At 33.5% G+C, this 27,286-nt stretch overlaps 4 protein-coding genes across 10 annotated transcripts; 1 reads left to right on the top strand and 3 right to left on the bottom strand.

The window, feature by feature from the left end:
* Positions 1–248: 248 nt before the first annotated feature.
* On the top strand, positions 249–5,230 carry LOC109167670 (protein S-acyltransferase 10-like). 6 transcript variants are annotated; one of them, XR_002051891.1, is made up of 11 exons: positions 249–714; positions 821–935; positions 1,601–1,675; positions 1,789–1,860; positions 2,122–2,247; positions 2,343–2,376; positions 2,761–2,870; positions 3,068–3,307; positions 3,519–3,602; positions 3,709–4,439; positions 4,544–4,596. XR_002051891.1 is itself a non-coding variant. In XM_019316753.1 (11 exons), exons 1-11 carry the CDS (start codon positions 624–626, stop codon positions 4,719–4,721), a joined length of 1,191 nt encoding a protein of 396 aa, XP_019172298.1. In that variant the 5' UTR covers positions 253–623; the 3' UTR covers positions 4,722–5,230. The 6 variants fall into 6 exon arrangements, 3 of the variants coding, with proteins under 3 accessions (XP_019172298.1, XP_019172299.1, XP_019172301.1); XR_002051890.1 differs by having other exon boundaries at positions 3,519–3,796; positions 4,374–4,439; positions 4,544–4,559; XM_019316753.1 differs by having other exon boundaries at positions 253–714; positions 4,374–4,439; positions 4,544–5,230.
* Positions 5,231–5,627: 397 nt separating this feature from the next.
* LOC109167669 lies at positions 5,628–8,953 on the bottom strand. 2 transcript variants are annotated; one of them, XM_019316752.1, is made up of 8 exons: positions 8,797–8,953; positions 8,572–8,704; positions 7,419–7,522; positions 7,155–7,326; positions 6,779–6,919; positions 6,590–6,678; positions 5,826–6,491; positions 5,628–5,794 (listed from the first exon to the last, which is right to left on the bottom strand). In XM_019316752.1, the coding sequence occupies exons 1-7, from the start codon at positions 8,886–8,888 to the stop codon at positions 5,858–5,860; spliced, it is 1,365 nt and encodes a 454-aa protein (XP_019172297.1). In that variant the 5' UTR covers positions 8,889–8,953; the 3' UTR covers positions 5,628–5,794; positions 5,826–5,857. The 2 variants fall into 2 exon arrangements, with proteins under 2 accessions (XP_019172297.1, XP_019172296.1); XM_019316751.1 differs by having other exon boundaries at positions 5,628–6,491.
* Positions 8,954–15,824: 6,871 nt separating this feature from the next.
* Positions 15,825–16,834, bottom strand: LOC109167671 (mitochondrial zinc maintenance protein 1, mitochondrial). The gene is made up of 2 exons (XM_019316757.1): positions 16,479–16,834; positions 15,825–16,146 (listed from the first exon to the last, which is right to left on the bottom strand). The coding sequence occupies exons 1-2, from the start codon at positions 16,726–16,728 to the stop codon at positions 16,070–16,072; spliced, it is 327 nt and encodes a 108-aa protein (XP_019172302.1). The 5' UTR covers positions 16,729–16,834; the 3' UTR covers positions 15,825–16,069.
* Positions 16,835–17,691: 857 nt separating this feature from the next.
* Positions 17,692–18,600, bottom strand: LOC109167538. The gene has a single exon (XM_019316560.1). The coding sequence runs from the start codon at positions 18,598–18,600 to the stop codon at positions 17,692–17,694; it is 909 nt and encodes a 302-aa protein (XP_019172105.1).
* Between the last annotated feature and the right edge of the window lie 8,686 nt (positions 18,601–27,286).

Raw genomic sequence — 27,286 nt, 5'->3', positions numbered from 1 at the left:
TTTGTAACCGGTTGGTGTATTTAGTTGCATGAAAATAACATGTTTGAGGGCTTTGAAGATTTAATTGCTTATTTTTAAAATTTATGATGTGTCTAATTTACTTTTGATATAAAATTTAAGAGTCTATTTAACTATTTTTTTAATTTTATTATTATGTAGATCACAAACCACATGAAATAAATAAATTGTAAAAAAAATAATAAAAATCCTGCGTAACAGGTTTAACTGTATTTTAGTTGTAGGGGATTAAACGGAGTGAGAGTGCTGACGGGGTGGGTGGCCTAGTAAGGGAAGTAGTTATGGGTGGCCGAATAAGAGAGAAAATGGCAGCCCTAAAAATGAGGGAATTCAGTTATCGACGTTCACATCCAATTATCCAGACTTCGTGAAACACGCGCAGCATGGGCGAGTTGACTCAGACTCCAGTTTGGTTCTCCCCCCGGATCTGGACCGCAGACCCGTACAAAGAATCAATCCCCAATTGAATGCCCATCTCCCTCCCTGCATTGTTCTCTCTGCAGCTAACTCTTCAACTCTCTCCTCTAGCTGGGCCTGCAAATCAAAAACCGCAATGAGCTACTGAGAATCGCCGACTGCGCTGAGTCACTGGACGGACGACAACAATGGGAGCATGCTGCGGCAACCTCCTACGCGACACGTGGGGTCGCTTCTCCGACCGCTGTGTGCGCTTCATGCCCTGCTTATCTGATCCAGGTAACCATACTTCTTCGCTCGCCATCCTAGAATGTGTATCCGTCTACGCGTGTGGATGCGTGTTTATTAGATTATATTATTTGAATTGAAGTTTGAAACATTTTAGCTCGGAGATCCACGCTGTGCTTGAAAATAGTGTTGCTGACGCTGCACGTGGTATACGCCGGCGTTCTATTTGGTTTGGACTCAGAGTTAATTGAGAATGCCAGACAAGTGCCTTGGTAATGCCGATGTCTTTTACGTTCTTACGAGTATGCTTGTTTAATTTGAGTTTAATTGTTTGTGAACACCGAGAAAGTGCTTGGTAGCAGAATGATACAGTCATAGATGTAAGTGAGTGTTAAATTGAATAATTGATTGAATTGGTCACGTGTTATAGATCACAGAATAGGATGTGAAGTTTCTAATGAAAAATGTCATTCTTAAGGTGCTGATTGGCTGTTTGTTAACCCTTAGTTGGTTTAACTATTCTTACTGGCAATGGATAATGCTAGAGAATGTGAATGCATACATTTAAACTGCTGAATTATTAATGCCAGTATGCTGGGGGGGTCATTATTTGATTTCACTGGTCATTACTCTTCTTCTGTATTTCTTCTTGTTATAAATGGTTCTTATTTTAACCAATTTTGTCCTATGTTCGTGCATCCACCAGAGTCTCATGTACATATACAGAACACTCCAAATATGCTGTAGAACTAGCTACTTCTGATATATAATGCATTTTCATTTTGTTCGGGAGAAATTCATAAATTAATGCTAGCACATTAAGCAGTCTATATTTTTTGGATCATGATTCATGGATAACTTTTTAAGATTATATTTTAAAATTTTAATTTTTGTCCATAAAATTGAAATATGACCATCCTATTTTTCTTTCTCACAGGTATATTGCAATATACTACTTGTTGTTCATTGTCACACTGGTTCAATATTTTGTCACTTCGGTTTCACCTCCAGGGTAATTTTTGGGGTTAAGATCCACATTGCCAATAATTTCTCTTTACTCCTTGTCTAAGTGGCCCATAAGATTGTGATTCAGGGGCTAAATCTTTTCTTTTGTTGAAAATCTAGGTATATTCTTGACGTAATGAGGACTGTCAATGAGGCAGGTGCCTTGCATAATAGTACATCAGTGGCCTCAAAGTAAGATCAATTTCTTTCTGGATACTAAGATGTATGGAAAGGAAAATGAAATAAAAGTATTGGGGGATTCCTTTATAAAAAATATACTAAGAAAATTCTGTTATCTTATGTAACTATGTTAAGCAGTAAAGGTAGGAATACTTCTTCTCCGTACTGTCAGATAATCAATTAGTTGTCATTCTTCTGTTGATCTTGATGTTATTGAATAATCTAACTGTCGTCATGCTCCTGCTCATGTTCTTGTTAAATGATCAAGCAAAGACAACCTGCTTCAAGCAAAAATGGCAGTGCAGTTATTACAATTGATCGGAGCCATCTTTTAGGGCCTAGTGCAACACCTTGGGCAAAGCTAGTGATGGATTTGTATCCCCATGGATCATCTGTTAGGTGGGTGATTTCAATGATTTAATAACTACCTATTCTCAATGTTCTGCTGCTACATTCAGAGGGAACTTATGGACCTATATATCTGTGTTTTCCAGAACTTGGACTTGCACTTACTGTCAATCTCTGCAGGTAAAATCTCCTGTATTTGTTTTCCTTTGTATTTGAAGCTGTCACCTTATGGAATACATTATTATGATGATTTTTAATGATTCTTGATTGTTAGGAAAATGGATAATGAAATATGAATTTAAAGATTTACATTCTGGAATTATATTTCCATTTTCACTTTAAATGCTCACGTGCATTGTAAAAGAGAAAGCAATATATGTATTGTAAGGGCATTTTGAATTGCAACCGGAGAATACATATTACTATGTTTTGCCTTCCAAATGTAGTGTTTGGTCAGGAGTAACTGTAATAAACTAATATTTATATAAATGTACATAACTGATAAACCTTTTGGCAATACCTTCATGTTCTTGATGTTTTTCTTGCATGGAAATTTTTCTGCAGCCTCCACGAACTAAACACTGTCATGATTGTGACAAATGTGTTCTTGAGTTTGACCATCATTGTGTGTGGCTTGGGACATGTATAGGGCAGGGTAACCATTGCCGATTTTGGTGAGCCTACATTCTTGTATTTAATGTAGTGATGGTCAGTTGTATGCATACATATTTCATTCGTCTTTATTCTCTTATGTAATTCTTTGTTTCCGATTTTAAAAAGTTGATATTATGTACTCATGTGTGTGTGTATTGTTCGTACTCTTTTATATCTCATTATCTCTTATGCTAAAATGTTTAGTTGATCACACCAGGTGGTACATTTGTGAGGAAACAGCTTTGAGCATTTGGACTGGCATCTTATACATTCAATTCCTTAAGTCTAGTATATCAAAGGCATGGTATGTGTCTTCCACTCCAAGTTGCAATTTTATCCTGATATTGTTCTGTGCATTCCTTGTATTCCCTGTGTTATTTGGGGGAGGAGAGCTGTGGAGGTTGAAATTCAATGTTTGGCCTTGTAATATAATAACCTCTTGGCATAAAACCATCAGGTATGCCAACTTGGATGTGTAATATTTCTACGATTTTAGGCTAAATGTTTGTTTGATGAGATAAAATGCAAGAAAATGTGAGGATCCACTTTTACACTTCTTCAAAGTTCAAACCACCTTTTCAATTGTTTAAAACCAAGGAATAAGAGTGTATAGTAAATCTTGTCAAATGAACCTAAACATAATGTTATGGTTTTTCTTTCTTTTTCAGGTGGGTTTATGCAATTATGATTCTGTTGCTAGCTATGTTATCATTTTTCTTCATCTTTTTGTTTCTCCTACTACTTTTTCACAGGTACCTATTTTATACTCCTCTAAAGTACTATTTGGCCATTGTAATGTCTTGCATCGCATCATCATATTATTTGTTACTCAGTTTATTGACTTGCTAAACTATTCAGGTTTTAGGCTTGTGTTCTGGGGAATTAACTTTCCATTTGGGTGGGCAAATAGGAATTGTGAGAGAGGGATGCTAATAATTACCTCCAGGTAAAAGAATATTGTTTTCCTGTACAACAGGAAAGAAGGTGATGTGGCCTTACAGTTTTTGACTTTTAGCATTGTATCAAGTAAAAGGAGGATGGTGCACCTTAGGGGTAACATCAATTCCGGTCTCTATTTCTGCTGGAATACCATTCCATTTTGACGGAAAAATAGTTTTAGGAAGCATATGTTAGACTTTGAGGAAAGTTAAGCATGTTTCATTGTGAAGATGAAAGTAATTTACAAAATAATGGGGAGCGGAGCATGGACATGAAACTGATGCTTGTGTTTTGATAGCAAAAAAGAGTTTCAAAGACTCTTGAGATCATCATTTAGTGGACAGAAGTTGTCAAAAAAAAAAAAGTAGAGGAAGTGTCCTTTAAATAGTCATTTTCTTAAGTTGCAACCCCGCTGATGTTGACATCAAACTAGCACTATCTTTTCACATTTTTTAAAAAATATGCTGCTGTCCATTTCTCTCCCTATAGTGTTTGGGCAGCCATCTTTCTCATTAATGTGGGTTTCCACTACTTCCCAGCCTGTTTCTAAACTTATATTAAATCTAATTTTTGTCTTGAAACAGCTACCTTATTTTGACAAACCAGACTACTTATGAGCTTGTTAGACGGAGAAGGATCCCATATTTAAGGTTCATTCTAATTTGAATCCTGTATTGGTTGCATACTATTCGTAGCCAAATGTAAAACAGTAATGCTCATCAATAATTGTTTTAAACTTGCAATGTATGTGCAGGGGGGTTCCTGAAAGAGTGTTTCCTTTTAGTAAAGGAGCTTGCCGAAATCTGTACTACTCCTGTTGTGATCGAAGCAACATATACAGGATGGAACATACGCCAACGCACCAGGAAATTGAAGAGAAGTCAAAACCTTATACATGCTCAGATGTCATGCGTTGCCGGTGTTGCTGTTAATAACTTGTTCCTCCCTGTTCTAGTTTTGTTGTCCCCTCTGAAGAATCTGCATCTTTCCCTTTCAAGGCGAAACATTTGAAGGGCGTTTATTTGCATTTGTTAAGACAGGGCAAGAATTCAACTGACTATTGGCCAGATTGAGTTAGTAATGGTCGGTGTTGGCAGTCTGGCTATTTGACCATTGATAGATTGAGGAAGGAAATTGTGATGTATGCCTTAATAGCTATGTAAGGGTCTATGGGTGAACACTGGACATTTTAATATTCCATACTTGGATTCCCCTTGCTGAATAAACTATAAGGGTGTGTTCGGTTCAAGTTATATGGTTGAGAATCCCATATTACTAAAAGAAATATTGTATGCTCCCATTTGGTTTTTAGTAATGTGAGACCCTCAGAGGTAATATGAGATTCCCAAAAATGGTTTGTAGATCATTTTTGGTCTTTAGGAGAGTTGAATTTAAAATGTTTGGGTACCTTTATAAATGCAAAAGATTATGTGTTTCTTCATGATTTGGCCCTTTATTATTATGATGTGTGATCCAGGTCCTCCAATGGAGCAAGCAAATCAATGGATTTGGAACTGAATTAAAAAATAAATGGTTGCAATAAATTCACTCATTGTATGGGAGGTAAACTTTCATTAATATTACAAGATGATTAATTGAGTTTGTGTGTTCCCTTCACACCCTTTAGTTCAGCTATCTTTGAAAGAGAGGTTTAATCACCTAATGTCACCTAAGAAAATCTTCTTCATTCTTTGATCATATATTCTTGCATTTCTTACAAAAAAAGAAAAAAAAAAAAGAAAAAAAAAAAGAATAATGTTTATGAACTCTTGAGTGCTTGATTACTTCTGTTCTCTGTTTATCCCATATATTATTGACTGGGAGGAAATGCAGACCACACCACTGAAGAATACTTTATATTGAATAGAACAAATAGTAGTACATCAGTGAAAAGGGGTCGAATAGAGATGTTTGTAAATCTAGTTTTCACTTTCAATACTATAGAGTATAGAATAACAGGGCAGGAAATACATATACTTTTCAGAACCATCAGAGGTGCAAAACAGGCCGCGAGTGTGTTATAGTCTGGCAATTCGGGATGAACATGTATTACTTGTGACATTCAGTTTCATTTTTGGTACTTAAGAGCTTCAAAACGAGAAGTGAGTTCGTCGTAGTCTGGTAATTTGGGATGAACACGAGGTACTTGTGGTGCAGGGCGCTCTGGGGGTGGGGCAGTTTCTCCACCATAGTAGGATTCATCAAAATTGACTCCTGAATGCTGAGAGGGGGCGGCATTGTAACTGTGCCTCCTATAGATTTGTCTAGAATCATGATCAGTAGGTTGGCTGGGCGGGGGGTATGGGTATCTACCAGCATTTCTAGGACTTTCCATCTCAATTTCTTCATCGCAATCTGATTCATCGTACTTGACATCTAAATTTGTAGATGGAGCATTGTAGCTGCTATGTCTACGAATCTTTTGTTGTGCATGAATGTCGTCTATTGGCATCACTCTACCAGCAGAATGCTGAGAATCTCCAGAGTTCCTTCTATTCATCCTGTGAATGTCATATTGCTCATCAACAGCTGCATTATTCACATGACCATAGGAACCAGAAGATGCTCTTAGAGTTTTGTTGGCTAGGTATGCAGCTGCTTCTGCAGCAGCAATAGCTTGCTGGGCAGACTCGGCTGCAGCTTTAGCTGCAGATGCTGGGTCTTCAAAATTTTTGTTGCCAGTTTCTCCATAATTTGTCATTCTGTTTTTCAACAGGGAAAAAATAACGGGTTTGTAATCTCCTTCAGTATAAACTCGAAACTGATGTTTATAAAAGTATGTCAAAGGTCTATAACTTACATGGTTGCCGGGTTGTTAGGGTCAATAGACTGCCTTGAAACTGGCTTCACAGGTAAGCTAGTGGCACTTACAAAAGTGTTTGGTCCTTCCTGATCAAGGAGAGGCAACAGCTTAATGGGGGATCAGCACAGAAATGTAACTAGCAACTGAGAGAGAGAGAGAGAGAGAGAGAGAGAGAGAGAGACATACTATACGCTCTTCCGGTGCCTTGAGAAGCTCAACCTCAGACTCTGTTGTATCCCATTCTACCTGGTATTCCTTGGCGATTTCCTTCATGATTTTTAGTTTGACTTCACCACTTGGGGTCTTTACAGAGAGCTTTTCAATGAGCTGCAGAAAGAAGCAACCAGTTCTCAATAATTATCTCCATAGTATCGCTTTTTCATGATAGGTTGCTAGCTTTTGATGTGTTGAAATGTAAATAATCCATCTCTTATCAAAAGGATACTGAGTAGTAGTTAAGGTCCTTAAGGATGACACTCAATATCAAATTGCTTTAAAAGTTCTATTCAATATTTGTTGAATGTGGCATAATCCTCAGATGGAAAAAAGAGAACATACTTACCATGCGGTTCACACCAGCATTTGGTCGTAGATCTGTAGCTGCAGAAACAAAATCCTTTCCGTACTTTTTCTCAAAAACATCTCGAATTTCCAGAAGTTCAGGAATCTCAGAGCACCGAGGGCCTGCAAATATCAAACTCGATATTCCCTCTTTCAGATCTGCAGGACATTCTCTGGAATGGGCAGAGCACAGAAAAGATAATGGTCAGCCACATTTTTGAAAACTTCCTATTACTGTTTCACAAACTCGAATAATTTGAAGCACCTTTGCTTTGCAATAATAGGAAGCCTTGCCACGATAAGTTCACAGAAGAGCTCAATGAATTCATTTGCAGCCAAAACATTCTGTTCTCTTATTACATGTTCAACCTACACAACCATGAAAAACCATGATAACTATGTATTTGGAAAAGGCTCACACAAGTTGGAATTGTATCCAGAAAATTTGAGACTTAGATGAAATATGAAGTAGTCACAAAAAAATTCCCGATATCTAACCAAGAACTTAAAATTAAACTTACCTAGATGTTTTCTACTCAAAAATACATAGTGCACTCATTGGACATAAATCTAGAACATTACAATCCATAGACAAAAAGCACATAGGATTCTACTCCAAATATGGGAGAGCATATACCACCAAAGAACTCAAAATCTTCTAGAAACCATGTGGTTGCTTGCAGGCCACAGGTGCAACTGCACACCCCTCAATATTATATACAGCAACTGAGGGATGACAAGACCACACTTCTAGTTAAAGCATGAAAATAGCAACTTAAAACTTGGTACTCCAAAGAAAAAAACAAACAAACAAATTTTGACAGCAAGCATAACCTGGATGTTAAGTATCCAACAAAATATTTTAAAAGAATAACAAAAAATGCAATTTTGAGTTTTGACCATGGGCAGGATTGTTCTTAGAATTATATGAATCTTATGCTAAAATTTAACTAAAAAAAAGTGATGATTTTAGGAAAATTATTGCATAGAAAATGTAAGAGCAATGTTGTTCGAAATATCCACTTTAACATGCACTTCCGGTCATGGTAACCAGATTCTATCATAAAGAGAAGACACTCACTCCAAAATTTTTGCTTCAAGGAGTTTAATTTTATCAACCATCAAAGACTTGAGGTTAAATCCAAGATGATCCACAATTCCATAAAGGTTTCTTAAGCAATTCTAATTTCTAAGCAACAACATTAGGCTATGAAAACTGACCATTTTTAGAACAAAATCCCTAATTCTACTATCACTAACTACGAAGCTAGATGGAATAAGAAAAACATTTCTAAGAAATAAGTTGGAATAACTGGTTTCAAGTGAAAAAAATCAAGATCAAAGACGCACAGTGTCAGATCGAACCAAATAAATTTTAACAAAGTTCAACAATTGGGAATATTGGAAGAGAAATGTACCCTAATCCGAGCAGTAGCATCCTGACCGGTCTCGAGAAGCAAGGCAATGTCTCTCCTCATCTGCCTCACCACCACTTCCCTCTTGTTCCTCAGCAGCTTTATCCTTGCCACCGTCATCTTCGCCATCGTCTTGCTAAAATTTTCAATTCACACACAAATCACAACTATTAATAACTTAAAAAAAAAAAAAAAAAAAAAAAGAGAAAAATGTTGTAAAGAAAGAACCATTTGGAGGAGTTGAAGCCGCGGCGGAAGAGAGAGAGTCCGATCTTCATGGCTTTCTTCCAGCGGGCGTTGGCTGTGCTTGCGACGGCCATGGCTGCGGGCTTTGGTCTGTTTATGGAGAGTGAGAAGAGAAGGTGGGGTTTAAGTATAACGGTCGACTTTGGATGCCAAATCGTCAATAAATAGAAAAATGAGGATTTGTGACGTGGCGGTTATCCGACGGTCCACTAGGCAGAGCGCGAACCCACCGACCAGATTTTTTGCCAGTTAGCAAATATGGGTTTTGGCCGACATTATTGAGGAAAAAAGATCCGTTAAATTAAAGTGAGCGACTTTCCTGGGCGTGCTTAATCCTTTGTAATAAATAATTTTAGAAACAAAAAATTTTATACTCCCAAAATCCTTTATATAATAAAGATATATGGTTTAGAAAATTATTAATGTTACAATTAATGCCACAACATCTTTTATTATATACTAGTATTGTCCCCGTGCGATGCACGGGATAAATATTGTTCAACTTATTGTTCAATTGTGTGAAATATTTAAGAGATAATCTAATATTTCAAAGATCAAGAATTAAAAAGTCGAGTTGAAATAAAAAATAAAAAATGTAAATGAAAAATAGAAACAATAATGAAATTTACTTTAACATACATCTGAATAAATGTAATATATTTATTCTAATAGATGTATGTGTGATTTAATAATGTAATCTCTAGTTGAATTATATTTTTGTTTTGTATTTTTTATCGGATTTTAATATTTTTTTTTTATCCCTAATAATAATATTTATGACTCCGCCTCTAAGTGTTTTATTTTCTTTTTCTTTTTCTTTTCGTCCCATTGTAGAAAATTTATGAATCTCCCCATACTTATATGTTCTACCTTCCGCAAAATTTAAATTGAACATATATCTAAATTGAAATTGAAATAACTAAATAACTAAAAAATATATTAATAACAAAAATTATGTATAATGTATACATACTACACACTAACAATTATATATATATATATATATATATATATATATATTAGAATTCTCTAGAAGATGAGAGAATTCTTAGCTCATCTCTTGTTTGCCTCTGGTCTCTCTCTCTATACTTGCGTTTTCAGAAAATTCATCTATGCTCTTGACGCGCTACAGATCTGTCTGGAAAGCATACCTATCTAAAGCTTAGCTAGGAGTGAAGATCAAGCATCCAAGAAACCTGTAGTTAAGTGGTTTTTCATCTCTTTGCACATTAATTTTTTTAAATTCATCCTTTTCTTGTGCAGATGAAGTAACATATGTACTAATTTATGTAATATATAGTTTAAAATTTCAGATTTCAAGCATTGATTGTCGAATTTCGTTCATGTGTACAGATCTAGGTTTTAGGGTTTACGTCTAACCTCCATTTTTGAACAACCATTACATATCTGTACTTGCGTCGTATCAGCATATAAGTTAAGATTATTGAGTAATTTATGCATTTTTGGATTGCATGCAGAATTACAGATGGTGGAACAATCATAATGGTTCTGCATATAAGATAAGTCTATCTCTCTTATTCGATACTACTAATTTCTACTGGCCTGGTTTGCAGATATTCCGTCTCTATACTATTTATATGAGTACTGAAAATTTGTCTAAAAAAAAAAGAAAGTATTACCTCTGTTGTCCTCTTTAGACTTTCGTTTATATTTCATATAATTGTAGATCTGGTCAATTTCCTCATTTGCCTGTATTTATGTTAAACTTTTAGTCTAGCTGGTCTAATGGTTTAGTTTTTTTGAACTGATTCATTACGTTTTTTTTTCCACTGGAAAGCATGCTAATTCAATTGAATGCAAGATGTTTTAATTGATTCAATTGGCTGTTTATTTTGTTTTTTCATTTTTCTGTTTTTTTTTCAAAACAGGAAACTTTTAGAATTGAATTTATTAAGTATCTCTTATAATTTTTTGTTTAAGTAAATAGATGGCAGAGAAGTAGTAGTGTAAGAAATAGGAAAGGAAACTGCATCTAATGTAAGTTGAGCATGTAAATTGACTGTTTCTCCTTATGAGACCTTTTACATTTAAAACTTTTGGAATAATATCTAGAAGTATAGATCAAACTTCCAAGAAACTCTAATTCAATTATGTAATGTTATTTCATTATATGCAGGTTGTCTCTATGTGGTACAAAACTAAGGGCTTGATATGATATCCACAGCAAGCCATGTAAGTCTGCATAGTTGGATACAATTTATTGAAATTGCATATAGGTTGTAAAAAAAAACTACAATAAATAATTTAACAGCAGAATGCTAAGCCCAATACATTAAAGTCTTCATTAATAATTTGATTACAGACTACATTCTGTACATTAGCTGCAATAAATACTAAATTGCACATTCTAACATAAATACATTTCAATGATGTCACTGTAACTTTCAATCCTTTCATAGTGCAATATGGTTTCTGCAACTTATTGTCAAAAGAGTCAAATTCATAATATTTTTCCAGTTCTTGCCAAATGAGTCAGATTTAAACCTGGCAAAGTAATAAGAATTTACCTATATTCTGAACTTTTTAAAGTGTAATTTTTCCAGTAAGTGAAGTTGAATGTGTCAAATGAGTCTTCCTATTTTGCAGGATTCAACTCATTTTTCAACTTAAGTCAAGTTGAATGTGTCAAAAACTGAAGTCATTTCACTGTAAAATGTGGAATGGGATTAAATCTACAAAAAAAGGTACATATGCTATTATTATTAATGACTAATTTATTTGTCTAGATTGTAAATAGCAAATTCTTGTCCAAAGTTACACATTGCCTATAAATCGTAGACATATGTCCTATCTGTGAATATTTTGTCTTTCCAGCATGTTCCTTGAATCTTTATTTATTCCATTGCATCACCATCTTTATTGAATATGGGCCTGAAAGTAACTCAAGAAAACTGCAAGATAGATAATATAAATCTGTCACATAGAAACCAATAGTTCAAACTTAGACATCATTGGCACTTGGGCCAAAAACCACAGTCCAAAATAATGTTTTAGAGGTCAAACAGGGCAAAATACAGTTCTGAAGATTGTTTCACAGCCCACCAGTATAAAAAGATTTTTTCAAAAAACCAAGATACTCTAGGAGTCTAGGTCACATGTCACCTTTTCAGAAACCAAGCAACTCTAGATGTGGTAAAATATCTATCATGTTTACCATGACTCCTAGCTCTACTTGGTGACTACATGATTACATCTTAGCATTAGTAACAAAATTTCATGCATTGTACATGTTAAAGCTCAACAAATGCATAGCTAGAATACATGTGCTACACTATTCTATCATGACTAAGGGGTTAATGCTGAAATGAGACTTTTGTGTGTCTTCAAAAAGATATATGTGCATTTCATATTTGTTGCTTCAGACTGTTTGGCATGGTACACTCATTTGCTATGTGTGATCTGTTTTTGTATATGTACTCCACTACCTGCAAAATATTAGGAAATAGCATACAAATCAAATATTACCTATTCCAAATTAAAATTAGAAATAACTCAGAGACAAAAATGTTCCAAAACAGAATAGAGGTAAGCATGACATCTCATCATCCCCACTAAAAACCTTAGTTGGTATAAATGTTTGTCAGTTCATCACATTACCACAAAAAAAAAAAAAAATGAATAAAATAAAAAATTAGTATAATCAGTATATAATAGGAAAATTGAATTGAAATAAAAAATTAGTCTAATCTTGGAACCAACGTATCATAACATAAAGTGTATACCTCAGAGATTTTCACCACTGGATGAAGCAGAATAGGAACTACCTGGATCAAAGCTGGACTGTGATACAATACTCCTTATGGGAGTCTATTTATGGCACAAAGTCATTCCGAAAAAATAATAATTCATAGTTTAGGAGAAAGTGTTTTAAGCCTATTTTCTTTAGATTTTAGTTTCTTTAAATTTTAGTTTAGAATAGACCTTTCTATGAACTCTAATAACTCTGGGGTGTGTTTAAATATAAGTTGAGTAACATGAACAAATCTTGATCTCACCAGTTAAATAAATGAAATATATTATTCCGGCTGCTATTGTAGGACCAAAAAAATGTTTGAACAATCTTGACTGTAAAGAAAGTAAAAATGCAAACAATGAAGTGTATACCTTTCCTATCTCCTCATGTGTCGGCTACATCATCTCCTGAGTATATGCTTCTCCTCCACTGATAATTCCATTGGCTTCCACATCTCCTGAGTATATGCTTCTCCTCCACTGATAATTCCATTAGCTTCCATGTGCTTTGGCTACGGCTGTGGAGTAGATATTGGGGCTTCCATGTGCTTTGGCTACGGCTGTGGAGTAGATATTGGACATTTTCCCTGATGGCAGGCTCTAATTCGACGCTGCTTCCTTTCCGGCGAGGCTTCTGGTATCACTGCTGCACTGCATGACCTGGTGTTTATATTGAAGTCTGAAACTTGATAGTCTTTGTATTGTAGAGAGAGATGTATATATAGAGTTTAGATATAATTGCTTCCCTATCGTTAGATAATGAAAGGATAGAAATCGATTGGTCTGCAATTAATTACTTTGGAAAAACATATCTGGCTCTTCACAATAAATATTATATAGGAAAATGAAGAATACACACGGTTTAAACAAAAGGTTTAATATTAGTGGTCTAGAGATTAAAAATGTCAGCTAAACAATTTTTTTTAAAAAAATTTTGTATTGGAAACTGATAAATTACACGTTCTTCAACATAAAATGCAATAAATTTTCAAAACCTGCTAAACGACACCGTTTCTTGTAGGCGGGAACTTTTTGTGCTATGTCATTTTGCTTTAATATATATAGAGATAAAAAAAAACACAACATTTAAAAAATAAAATAGCTATATATTATATAATCATATAAAAAATATACTTTTGAAAAATAAAATAGCTATATATTATATAATCATATAAAAAATGTGTTCAAATAGAGTTTAAATTTACACATACAAAATTTGAAATTTGCTTTCCAAATGTAATTATCTTAGTTATTATTCATATTGTGAAAATTATAATATAGATGAAACACAATTAAGAATAAATCAATGTAATTATGTAAATTCTGTCTATAAGTTTATTTGAATATGCACATAATTAGAAATTATATTAACCATACAAAATTATAATTTTAATTTTAATTGTAATTTTGTATTCTATAAAAATAATAAATACTTGACCAATGAAAGCTCAAAAATATTATTATATTAAATAATTTAAAATATTTTAGTTTTTTTATTTTTTATTCATATTTATAATAACATAATTTTTTTCCCTACATCGCGCGATTTTTCCCATTAGTATATATATATTTCAATCGAGTTAATTGTATAAATTAGATAGAAAAAATAATTTATGGAGACAAGATTATACATATTGCTGCACACAACAAAAGCAAATTTCTGATCTCAAGATTCTGACTCGATAAAATGAAATAATAAATCTCGAAGTTTAATTGGTTATTAAGTGAGATAATTTATGTCTAGTATTAATAGAGGTGTCAAACATGAGAGTTTGAACTGACTCTTTATTTTTATTTTTTTTGGAAACCAACTGACTCTTTATTGATTCGTTTATTTTTGGACTGACATGACTCGATTATATTTTGGACAGGAAATGAAACGCGAGGTTGCCAAGACATGATGAGAATGTGAAATTTCACAAGTATATATGCATGCTCCCACAATCTTTGTGTGCTCTGCTCCCTTCCTTGGGCGTAAATCACATGAGGGTTGATAAAAGTGAGTAATGAGTTTATCCATATACTAGTATTTTTGTTATGCACGACGCACAAAAAATAAGTGCCCAATATTAATACTTTATATTAAAATTTTAAATTTATTTATATTTTAGATATTTAAATTATTGTAAATAATAATAATAATAAATATTTTTATAAATTTGATATTTATATTTTAGAAAAATAACTAACATATAACTCTAATATATAATGTGTATATATTATAGCATAATGTATAAAAAAAAAACTTAACGAAAAAATGGACATAAATAAAGGATATAACATTTATCCACACTTATTATGTTTTTAGATTTTAACTCTAACATACACATTATATAGTATTTGATCAATCAAATTTAAATATTTAATCAATTTCTGTAAAAATATTATTTTCAGGCAACTATAATTAATTTTCAATATGAAATATCTCCCCTCTCTCTACTTTTAGTATTCATCATAATGAAACTCACACGACCAACTCAAGTGATTTCGATGTGATAGATTATGGTAAAAAATACAAGATCGAATTTTGATAATTGTAAATGTAGAAGATTATACCAAACATTAATCTTCTCATCTAATGAGTTGTTAAGTAATTATAATAATAATTTATCCCCCTACTATTTAATTGAATCGAAGTGTAAAGGGCAAATGAATTTCACCTTTTATGGACAAGGACAAGTGTCCATCCTAATGAAGGATTATCTCTCCCTATAAAAACATTTTCTTCTTGATGTGTCAGACTCTCTTCCTTTCCCTATTAATACAATAATCAATCTCAGTGCGCCGTCTATGTATAAAGTTTTAGAAATACAAAGTTGAATGAGAACATAAGTTTGTTCTACGGAACTAGCTGTATATTCTTGTCCAAGAGTTCGAACCTCTCAAATGAAAAAACCAATATAGTAAAAAAATTTTGCCCCTTAAATGGACAAGACACCTCGTGGTCTGATAAAAAAAAGTTTCCTCTACAGAAATAACTTTTTTTTAAAAAAGTTTGTTCTACATAGGAAACATTGATTTTGTAGAATTATACATTCTCCATACACATAAAAGCAAAAATAAACACTAATTTTAAAATCAAACTCGTTACATTTGTTTTGTGTTTATGTTGGGTAAGTAAGTAACTATGCATAATCATATGAGAAATGAAGCAAGATTTGCAGAAATGCAGAATATTGGGCATCAGTAATTTGGTCTTAGGTCATATGGTAATGGCATCATCATCATCATTATCATCATGTTCTTGATCTATCAAGAAGAGAAACACCAAGCAAAAATCATTGGAATTCAAGAAACTCAAAAAGGGGTTGGTTCTTTTCTTAGAAGGAACAAATGAAAACATCAACTGAAATAAATAGTGTCAGTGATGAAACAAGAAGAAAATTAACTTTGTTCTTTTCACTTTTCAGAGGAAAGAATACTCTTCCTGCTATTAGTAGTACATTGCAGAGGGTATTGCAGAGGAGAAGGAAGATCCTCAACTGCTCTGATCATCTCATCATCAACCAGCTTTTTTAAGAATCTCTTCTGAAGGAATTTCAAATGTCGCCCCTGCGTGCACCATTTCCGGCTTCACCGCTGCAAGCCGATCAGCAAAAAAACAAATATCGAATCGGATCAGAAAAAATCCACTGTGACAATTTAACAAACAGGTGGCGGGTTCTGGTAAGTGTCCATGTGTAATCAGCAAAAAAACAAATATCCAATTGGATCAGAAAAATTCCACTGTGACAATTTAACAAACAGTTGGCGGGGTCTGGTAAGTGTGCAGGTGTAATCAGCAAAAAACCCAAATATCGAATTGGATCAGAAAAATTGCACTGTGACAATTTAACGAACAGGTGGCGGGTTCTGGTGAGTGTGCATGTGTACTACTGCCTATGTGAGCGAAGGTTATGATAGGGATTTACCGAAACCGCCACTGTCGGTGCGTTGAGCTTGGACGATCATGGTGGAGATGAAGGACGAGGCTTCACGTGCGTCCTCCAGAAGCCGCTGGATCTCCTCCTCCGAGTTCACGTGTCGGTTCTCCTCGAATTTCTTCCTGACCTCGGCGGCCGACTCCCGGAGCATCACCGTGTCGCCGGCGAAGGTCTTCCGTGTGGCTTTCAGCACCGATCTGTATGCTCGGAGGGCTTCATATGCTCTCCCGCTAGCCATTTTCTCTAGTTTCAGAGTTGATGGCGGTCGCCTTTTTTTGTCCAACACTTTGGCCGGTTGGGCCGCGCCCGGTTTGTTATTGCCAGTGCTTGATTAGGTTGTACCTCCATATGCTGAGGTAGGTAGTACTCTGATTAAGAGTCAATTGCAATTAAGTTAATTAGAAATTATAAATTCATGTATGAACTTCTACTTAATTGCTTGTGCTTTGAGAAGTATGAATTTGTCCCAGCTATTCATGTATAAGAACTTTGAAAACGTGAGACACATCTTTATTATTTACTTCTTTTAGTTAGATTTTAAATAAAAATAGATAGAAGCTCTCGAGTTTGGAGTGTAAACCCTTTTTAAAACAAATATACTATAAGAGGGCTTTACTATATAACAGTATTGTAAAAATAGATCTTGACATCAACTAGGCACTAGGCGTTTCTAAGTCAATGCGATTTTAGCCTTAGACCTGACTTTTAGTCGACTGACTGACTAACCGGCCGACTAGGAACCCTAGGCATCAACTCGGCTGAATTGAGCGTCTAATTCGATCGAGTCGGGCGCCTAACTCGATTGAGTTAGCGCTCAACTCGGCTTAGTGGATTGTTTTCCTAGTGCGACTAGCACCTTCTGCAATATTGCTACACAATTTTGTTTGTTGGCATGTTATGTGACAATTTGCCTAACACCTAATGCATATTTAGAGAAAATGTTAGAAGATTTTAATACAGGGTGAATTGAATCATTAATCAATGGCAAGGGGAGAAAATGGAGATGAATTTGACTCTCATTTCAAATACCAAGTCATTTCTCAAGCTTTACATGTTACATTCTTCAATATTCTATACATTTTTCACTCATGTACACGCATTATCGCAGCTTCAAGAATCCAAAAATCTTGAGCTGATGCGCAGGCAACAAATGGATTCAATGATCCAAATGGCTAAAAATTACAAGGAAATGATACTAGAACTAATCAGAAAGATTGTTTAGGAGAGACACTCTTGTGCGGATCAAGTGTTTGAACAAATGCTCCAACCCATTTTCAAGAATTTCATTGCTAGTGTCCAGAGTCTCCAGCCTGCTTTGTGCCAATTCAAGCTTTTCTGCTTCTTCTTGTTTGCCATGGTTATTGAGAAGCAAATCGTTCAGCGCGATATCTACTTTCTCCAGATCACTAAGGCTGTCCCTTTTTGCCTGATCATTGGCCAATAATGCGCCTTTCTGCACCAGCTTGGAGACCAATGACCATCTACTAGGCTTTGGTTTCAGGATTGGCACTGAAAGAAACAGTAGCAGGGATTGGAATGTAGAAATGGAGACAAGGCTTGCCTCTGTGAGGACTCCAACTATGAGAGAATCTGAATTGGAAACCATTCTGCAGCTTTCTATCTGCTTTAACATCGCGAGGGACTTCTCGATTTCCTTCTGTATCTTCCTTCTGGAGCAGGCATAAGCAGCAACCCCACTCTCAATGTTCAGATGATCTCCTGCCTTGCTTCGCCTAAGGGCCGACTGGAGTTCCCGGATGGCTTCTTTGGACATCATGACTGTTTCTCTTGCATTGCTGCAGATATCAATGAATCTTACAGATCTTTCCAGCAACTCATTGACCAGATTTTCATGTTGGTGATGCTGGAGAAGATCCCTTTGAGTGATGGGCAGTGCAAGAAGTTCTTCTATGCACTCATACAATTCCACAAGGCCAGGAAGAACCTTGTAGACCTTTTCTGCCTTTGAAGAAGAAGATGATGCCTCCCAAGTCTTGATCTTGTTCAGCACTTGTTCAATCTTGATTGTGCTAGGATGTGACCTGCCAGGGAAGCTAATGGAACGGACATGGTAGCGGTTATGGGACCTCGACGACGATAGAGAAACCATTCTTCTAAGTGAGTAGAGGTTCATAAAAAGGTTCTGTGTTGGTGCTTTGATCAAGCGCCTGCTCTCATTTTATACCTCTCAACACCTAAAGGAGACAAAAGGTTGGTAAAATGCCTTATCTTCTTCTTACACATTTTTTTTTTCTTTTTTTTTTTTGCCTTTATGTCAAAGTGGTAAGCATGGGTTTTCATGACTTGAGAAACTCATAGCCACTACCTAAAGGTGAACGAGGTAAACCAGTCTAGGTTGTCCAAATTGCTCCCGCTAGCTGACCGGTTCAAATAAAAAAGGTCAATAAATCGCTACTGCTGGGAGTAAAACTTATAATCTTGTGGTTACCAAGTTAACAACTTGATTAACTTGACTAGGTTGCCCCTGCCTGAGTTTTCATTTACAATGGGTTTATCACTTTATCTTGTAAAGTCCACAACCAACAATGTGATAAACACACCATATATTTTATTGAGTTCTACTACATATTACATGTATTCTCTGATGTGGCGGGCTCTGATAGGTTATTTTCTTTATGTGGGCCCTGTTAAAGTGTCTACATCAATATTTTAAGTGTGTGAGTAAAAGTTTGGAGTAGAGAATGGGAGTACATATTGTATTTTCTTATTTTATTAGGCCTGAAACAGTACTTTCATAATGTGCATCTCTCACTCCTTAATCTGTTCTTATATTTTAGTATTTTACAATTTTATTTCATATTTGCTAGCCTATCATCCCTGTACTTCCCCATGTACATAGGCCACTGCCAACTTGGGCTTATCAAAGGTTCATTCATCCAGAAATGTCGGTTGAATAAAGAAAGGATGCCGGCTTCTCAAAACTGTCTGGATAGGACGAACCTTTGGCAAATAGCTCAACAATGATATGAGATCTATAGGGATCAAGAAGCATATTTTTCAATAGTTCCAAGATACAGAAAGATATGGTAGTTAAGAAAGAACACAGAGACTGGATATTGTATTGTGTGCACGAGTGGCATGGTCCAACATTGTTTCCATACAGGTTGCAACCAGCAATTATTAGAATAATCATTTATAGTACATTAGTGTATTTTATCAGAGAATACAGCTAAGGCATTTGTACCTTATAATGGAATCCCACTGCTGGATGTACCTTCACTGTTGCCATCATTAAGAGATTATTAGTCAGATCTATTTTCTAGTCAATTATTGATTTTTCTTGTGCAAGGACAGTTTTTTCTGGCATGATGAAATTTGAAAGTGGTGGGAGGGTCTGAGTTGTTTAAACCCATTAAACATGAAAAGTTTGCATTACATGTTACTAAAAAAAACAAAATTTAATAATTGAGTCCCGATGAGAGTGGCGTATTGGTCTTTCTTGGTTTGAGCTGGTCAGCTATGAGAAACTTAGACTGGTTACTTCTTGTGGTCTTTTGCCAGGCTAGAGTCATGTAGAAGGGTACACACTTTTAGGTAGTAGTTGTGAGTTTCCCTTGTCACCCAAAAATCTTGTGGTCTTTTGCCAGGCTAGAGTCATGGAGAAGGGTACATACTTTTAGGTAGTGGTTGCGAGTTTCCCTTGTTACCCAAAAGAATCTCATAACTGAGATGTAACATTGTAAGAAAATCCCACATTATTAAGATTTAAGAGTCCACATTGATAAAATAATAGAGAATATATGAGTTTATAAGACTATGAGTTACACTAGCTAATTGGTTAGATCATAGTTATCATGGCGTCGCCTAGGCATCCTGTCGGTGGAGACAGGACGCCTGGAGGCTTCGCCTCGCCTGAAAATGGTGAGGCGAGCTCCGGCGTCGCCTTTGCATCCCAGACGACGCCAAGGACGCCGATTCAGCGTCCAAACCCATAAACCCTACCCATTTTTAACTTTTATCTTTTTAAAAAAAATGGTATGAGAAGAAGAAAGCCAACCCAGTGACCCACAGCCACCGCCGTCGCCGTCCCACCGCCGTGGGTCGTCATCGGTGCTTCTTTCTTCTCCCACCGCCGTCGTCGACTGCCATTCTTGATTTTTTTTCTTCCTTTTCCTTCTTTATTTCTTCTTGGCTTCTTCGTTCAGATTTATTTACTTTATATTTACTTTATTACTCCTAGAAAGCTGTAGCCTTGAGAAAAGGAATAGTTTTCTGCTTCTGTTTTGTAATGAAAGCTACTGCAGCTACAACTTCCTAGAATATAATAAATAAGGCTGCCTATTTCCACGGCCTATTTCCACATATATTATATATATAATTCTTCCAAATATATATTCTCATATTATTATTATTATTATTATTATTATTATTATATTTATATAATATATATAATATATAAAATATGCTGGCAGTAATTGTTGTATAATATGAGAATATATATATATATATATATATATATATATATATATATATATTACTTATCGCCTAGGCGACAAGGCGGTCGGGGAGCGCCGCGACTTAAAAGGACGCCGTGATAACTATGGATTAGATTCAATCTTTTAATGTGGTTTGGTTCATGTGGATGAGTAACCTGGTATCAAAGTCAAGACCTTTATAAGGTCATGATTCAATTTGCATTATAGCCTAATCTAAGTTTATAACATGCAGCATATGGTAGTAGATGCTGATGGTAAGTGTGGGGCTCCCCTTTTGAGGTCTTTTAAAAACTGTGAGGTGCCCCATGAGGCCATGAGCTAGAGCAGACAATATTATGGTAGGGTATGGGACTGAAAATTGTAATTATACAATTTGCCAACTGGATAAAATAATTAGGACAGAGGTCATTGTACTGATTAAGCTCTGATGATAGACTGATCACAGGCTAGCAGTGCGGATTCTACATTCAGTTCATACATATGACAGTTTTGACCTCTGCATATTCTAGTTTCCTCTGTTGTAAGTTAGACTTATCCCCCCTGCCTGAATATCTGGTCTGTTAATTCTGTCTCATTTGAAGAATCAACATAACAGAATATGAGGACATATACAATGAACAAGTAGCCTGACTAGAAGATGCCAATAAGGAGCAATCCAGCCAAATTGGTTAGACTGTTGGCTTGGTGACCAAAAGGTTACAAGTTCGACTCTCAGTAAGAATGACCTATTGGTCTTCTTGGTTTGAACTGGTCAATTGTAAGGAACCTAGGTTGATTTACATTTTTGTAGTCTTTTGTCGGCAGCTGGCAGTGTTTACCTAGTACACACTCTCAAATGGCAGTATTTATCTAGTGCACACCCTCGGATATTGCAGGATTCAAAAAACACCACAAACTAGAGTGGCTTGCTCTCCTGATGTTAGCATATGTTTTCTTTGAAGATGCAATTAACATTTTTTGCATCCTTGTTCATATTATTTCTTCATGCCATTGCTGCCATATACATTTCTATTTAATTATTAAATTTGCTACAGCAAAAACCTGAGTCATCTGCAAGAAAATTGGGACTGCATTAAAAATTTGATATTTAGATATGTGAGATTTGTTCAAATATTTAAAGGGAATATGGGATGTAAAGGGAAATTCTATTTGCACCACTCATTTTGCTATTTACACCCCCCTATTTAATAGGTGTAATAGCTTTATAGGTGGTGCAAATAAAAATTTGCACCACCTCATTAAATGTAGTCAAACATTAATATTTATTTTTTTATTTTTATTTAATAATCAATCTCTTTTATTATTATTATTATTATTATTATTATTATTATTATTATTATTATTATTATTATTATTATTATGTTTTAATGCCTAATTATTTTGTGCAATATTTTTTAAGTTTTTATTTTCAATACATATTTTTTTAATTTTCTATTTTCAATACATCTTTTATTGTTCAATACATGTTTTTTTAAGTTTATATTTTCAATACTTATTTTTGTTTATGTTTTAATTTTAAATAAAGAGAAATAATAATTAATTTTGTTATTCTAATATTTTTTTATAACTCAAATTTGTTGTATACATTATTTTAAATTGATTTAACTATAAATTGAAATATAAAATGATTACTAGTGATATTTGATGTAGTTACTGTAACTATAAATTGAAATACATTATTCTAATATTTTCTACCTATCTTTTTATACTGTAAATACTGTAACAATTTTATAAAGATATATGTGGGTTAGAGTTCTAACAATTTTGATGTAGTTAAAATTCTATAAAGATATGTGGGTTAGAGTTCTATTGAGACTTTGAAATATAAATTTATTTTCTACTTATCTTTTTATACGGTAAATACTGTAACAATTTTATAAAGATATGTGGGTTAGAGTTCTAACAATTTTGATGTAGTTAAAATTCTAATCATAAAATAAGTGGAGGTCAAGACTTCTAATCATAAAATAAGTCTACTGTATGCGTTCCTACACTCTTTCTATTTTGAATTTTGTATTTATGGTTGTCCTTCAGTCTCTCTAGAATAGTTTCCTATAATTGTGTATTATTTGTAGTATATATTGCTCTATGTACTCAATATTACTCAATAAATTGATTTTCTACCTATCTTTTTATCCTGTAATTACAATAAATTGATTAATTTACAACTATATTCACAACAAATTAAATTAATTCAGTATATAGATAGACTCACCAGTCACCCAATAAATAAAATCCCAAATTCAGTACTCTTTATACTATAATTTTCTCTCTTGAAATGGAACAAAGAGATTGTTATTTAGTCAATTGAGAAATTATATCTAATTTAAATGAGTCCTAAATACCTGGCAAGCAAGAACAAACTGACTTAAAATACAAATAGCAACACCCATAGAAATAAATAACAATTCATTAACAATTCAAATAACAACTTAAAATACCTCATAATGTCCTTGACTTTGATTTTAATCATTGTAATTAAGTAACTGGCTTTGATTCTGATTATTGTAACTAAAAAAATCTTCTATCCAATCATCCATGGCATATAGATTGTGTGATACATATACATAACACACACCCCACATATATATAGAGTCATATGAGTCCAATTTGTATTCTCTACCGTCCAAATTACCAGTAATTCATCTCACAAACATCAATATTGACTAATTATTTAAAAAAATATGTATTGAACAATAATATATATATATATATATATATATATATATATATATATATATATATATATATATATATATAAAGATGTATTGAAAATAGAAACTTAAAAAAATATGTATTAAAAATAAAAACTTAAAAAAAATATTGCATAAATAATTAGACATTAAAACAAAAAAAAAAAAAAAAAAAAAAAAACAAAAAAAACAAACAAACAAAACAAAAACAAAACAATCACCGCAGGGTTCATTTTTTTTTATTTAATGTTGGGAAAAGGATCAAATACACCCCTGAACTTTATACAAGGAGTCAATTAAGCCCCCTAAACTTTTAAATGTTGCAATTAAACCTACGAATTTGTTACTTTTGTGCATTTAGACCCAATAACAAATTAATTACCTGTAATAGCAGGTGAGATGCTGACGTGTCATTTTTTAATATAAATAATAATAATAAAATAATATAAAATTATTTAAAAAATTTAAAAAAAAAAATTAAAAAGAGAGAAGATGGCAGCGATCATCTTATTCTTGCCTGGGAAACTAATTTTGTTTTAAAAAAGAGAAGAAGGCAGCCATCGCTGCCATCTTTTTCCTGAAGGAGCGGGAACAATTTTATTTTATATTTTTTAAATAAAAACGAAGAAGAGAGAAGATGGCAGCCATGGCCATGGCTGCCATCTTCTTCTTAAGTCTCTTTCGTCTCCAGTGGAGACGAAGGGAACTCTTTTTTATTTTATTTTTTAAAGAAAAAGAGAAGATGGCAACCATGGCCTGCCATCTTCTTCTTGCCTCCTTCTTCGTAGGAGGCTAGCAGGCAAGAAGAAGAAGATGGCAGCCATGGCTGCCATTTTCCCCTCTTCTTCTTCTTTTTTTTTTTTTTTTTTTTTTTTTTTTTTTTTTTTTTTTTAATTTTATATTATTTTATTATTAGTAATTATTTTTAAAAAAATGACACATCAGCATCTCACCTGCTATTACAGGTAATTAACTTGTTGTAGGGTCTAAATGCACAAAAATAACAAGTTCATAAGTTTAATTGCAACATTTTAAAGTTCAATGGCCTAATTGACTTCTTGTATAAAGTTCAGGGGTGTATTTGACCATTTTCCCTTTAATGTTTTAATTAATTAGATTTTGAATTAAAATATTATTAATTACACCTCATAAATGAGGTTTGACCAAGGTGGTGCAAATAGTAAAATGAACCCTCATTTGACTATTTACACCACCTATGTAATTATTAAAAGTTTTCACATTTTTACAATTTCAAGATACTTTATACTTACTTTTAGTCAAATGGTGGTGCAAATAACAACACCTGATGTAAAACATTGCATTAATTATAGATAGTTGAAACTTGAAAGTCATGAAAAATTTAATCACTGCATGCACTTATGCTTTGCTGGAATGTTCCCCACTGCATTATAGGGTACAGAATGAAACATGATTGACTCTTAAGAATTTGATCATTGCGTGTTGCCGCATGCATATTCCTCTAGTTTCAGCAATTGGTTTTATTATTTTAGAGTAACCTCAATAGATGGAGTTTTTAGTTGGGTTTTGTAAAAGTGATTAGGAAAAAAAACATGACTACATGAGAGAGAGAAGGGAAAGGAGAAAAAAATAAAAAAGTAACATATCTAACGCGCTCAGCAGACGCGTGCATTGGGCACGCCCAAAATTAATGAGAAAGTCTTGTTTTTTTTTTTAATACAGTGAGTCCCACAAAAAAATCAAATATTGCAAAAAGAACCAAGTCTTCTCTTTCCAAGCTTCTCACTCTTTCACATGGATGTAAAAATAGCAAAAACCATCCAAAATTTCCTTATTGGGGATGCTCTTACCAACATAACTCATATTATGCAGCTTCCTACTTCTTTAGTCCTCAAAATCACCAAATAATTAACACATATTTACTACCAATATTGAGTTGGTGAAGATTATATATCCTCCTCCTGCCTGCCAGGCATCAGAAGATTATTAGTTATGGTAACATTTGTGTGAGATCGTCTCACGGGTCTCAATTCGTAAGACGGACGAATTTTTAATTAATGGGTCAAATCTTTAATTAATGAGTTGAATCTTTACCCTTATTAATCAAAGATTCGACCCGTCTCACGGATTGAGACTCGTGAGACGGTGTCACACAATTTTTTGCCATTAGTTATTAGTACACAGAATCTTTATTTTCTGATGGTTGGAGTTAGATTTAGAATTAGTGCTATTTTGATTGGAGATTTTGTCTAAATTGTGGGTGAAATTTGCACTAACTAATATTATTTGGCTTAATTTTTGTGAATTAGAGAATGTTGGGGGCAAAAGTAGAGTGAGAAGAAAAAAGGAGTAATGAGTGAATTTTTTAAGGATTTAAAACTGGCTTTAGGGCATCCTCAATAGTTGGGGATTTTACCCCAGATTTTTGTGGGCCCCAACATCTACCTCATCATCCACTATCTCACTTAATCACAAAATCTCTTCTTTCCATTAGTTTTAAGTTTTTTTACAACTTTTTGTGGACCCACCATTTTACTATCCTATATTTTAATTTTTTTTTATTATCATTATAAAAATTTATATTGTAATTATAATTATAAAATTGATGAAATGTTATTGATAATTATAAATTTAATAATAATATAATTGATAATTATGAATCTAATAAATAAAAAGAATAAAAAATTAATAACACTGTATGTTATATTAAATTTTTAAAATAATAATAATAATAATAATAATAATAATAATAATAATAATAATAATAAAACAGCCAGTTTTAAAGAATGCAATGGCCAGTTTTTAATAATAACATTGTATGTTATATTAAATTTAATAGCAATGCAACGGCCAATTTTTAAGAAAAAAAACAAATTAAACATATATATATATATATATATATATATATATATATATATATATATATATATGAGACTTAAAAGTGTTAAATAAAATTAATCTTTTAGTAAGTTACACAAATAACTTACTAACGTAGTAAGTAATTTCCAGGATGAAATGGGATGAGCCAAAAGTTCTATTAGGGCATCCTCAATAGTTGGAGATTTTACCCCAAATTTTTGTGGGCCCCAACATCCACCTCATCATCCACTATCTCACTCAATCACAAAATCTCTTCTTCCCATTAGTTTTAAGTTTTTTTATAACTTTTTGTGGACCCACCATTTTACTATCTTATATTTTAATTTTTTTTTTTTATTATCATTCTAAAAATTTATATTGTAATTATAATTATAAAATTGATGAAATGTTATTGATAATTATAAATTTAATAATAATATAATTGATAATTATGAATCTAATAAATAAAAAGAATAAAAAAATTAATAACACTGTATGTTATATTAAATTTTTAAAATAATAATAATAATAATAATAATAATAATAATAATAATAATGAAACAGCCAGTTTTAAAGAATGCAATGGCCAGTTTTTAATAATAACATTGTATGTTATATTAAATTTAATAGCAATGCAACGACCAATTTTTAGGAAAAAAAAAAATAAATTAAACATACCGTGTGGAAGTTGGGGCCCACTGCGTCAGGTCAATCAGCAAGAGAGAGAAATAAAAGATGAAGGAATCTGACAAAATTTTCCCATTTGCAGGAGAAAGATATTTGCAAAATCCCCACCTCCCATTTGTCA

The sequence above is a fragment of the Ipomoea nil genome, unplaced genomic scaffold, assembly GCF_001879475.1.
Source record: "Ipomoea nil cultivar Tokyo-kokei standard unplaced genomic scaffold, Asagao_1.1 scaffold3169, whole genome shotgun sequence".
NCBI classification, from domain to species: Eukaryota; Viridiplantae; Streptophyta; class Magnoliopsida; order Solanales; family Convolvulaceae; genus Ipomoea; species Ipomoea nil.
The sequence above is the reverse complement of the archived record's forward strand: the minus strand, read 5'-3'. Positions and strand labels throughout refer to the sequence as shown.

What these genes read in the sequence shown, in the direction of transcription:
- LOC109167671 (XM_019316757.1), bottom strand. Translation starts at nt 16,728, where the DNA reads ATGGCTAGCGGGAGAGCATATGAAGCCCTCCGAGCATACAGATCGGTG. An exon ending in CACCGACAGTGGCGGTTTCG is followed by an intron (nt 16,147 to 16,478) that starts GTAAATCCCTAT and finishes ATCGGCTTGCAG; the next exon opens with CGGTGAAGCCGGAAATGGTG.
- LOC109167669 (XM_019316751.1), bottom strand. Translation starts at nt 8,888, where the DNA reads ATGGCCGTCGCAAGCACAGCCAACGCCCGCTGGAAGAAAGCCATGAAG. An exon ending in GGCTTCAACTCCTCCAAATG is followed by an intron (nt 8,705 to 8,796) that starts GTTCTTTCTTTA and finishes TGAAAATTTTAG; the next exon opens with CAAGACGATGGCGAAGATGA. An exon ending in CCTAACAACCCGGCAACCAT is followed by an intron (nt 6,492 to 6,589) that starts GTAAGTTATAGA and finishes GTTGAAAAACAG; the next exon opens with AATGACAAATTATGGAGAAA.
- LOC109167670 (XM_019316753.1), top strand. Translation starts at nt 624, where the DNA reads ATGGGAGCATGCTGCGGCAACCTCCTACGCGACACGTGGGGTCGCTTC. An exon ending in AGTACATCAGTGGCCTCAAA is followed by an intron (nt 1,861 to 2,121) that starts GTAAGATCAATT and finishes GATCAAGCAAAG; the next exon opens with ACAACCTGCTTCAAGCAAAA. An exon ending in CCCCATGGATCATCTGTTAG is followed by an intron (nt 2,248 to 2,342) that starts GTGGGTGATTTC and finishes TGTGTTTTCCAG; the next exon opens with AACTTGGACTTGCACTTACT.
- LOC109167538 (XM_019316560.1), bottom strand. Translation starts at nt 18,600, where the DNA reads ATGGTTTCTCTATCGTCGTCGAGGTCCCATAACCGCTACCATGTCCGT.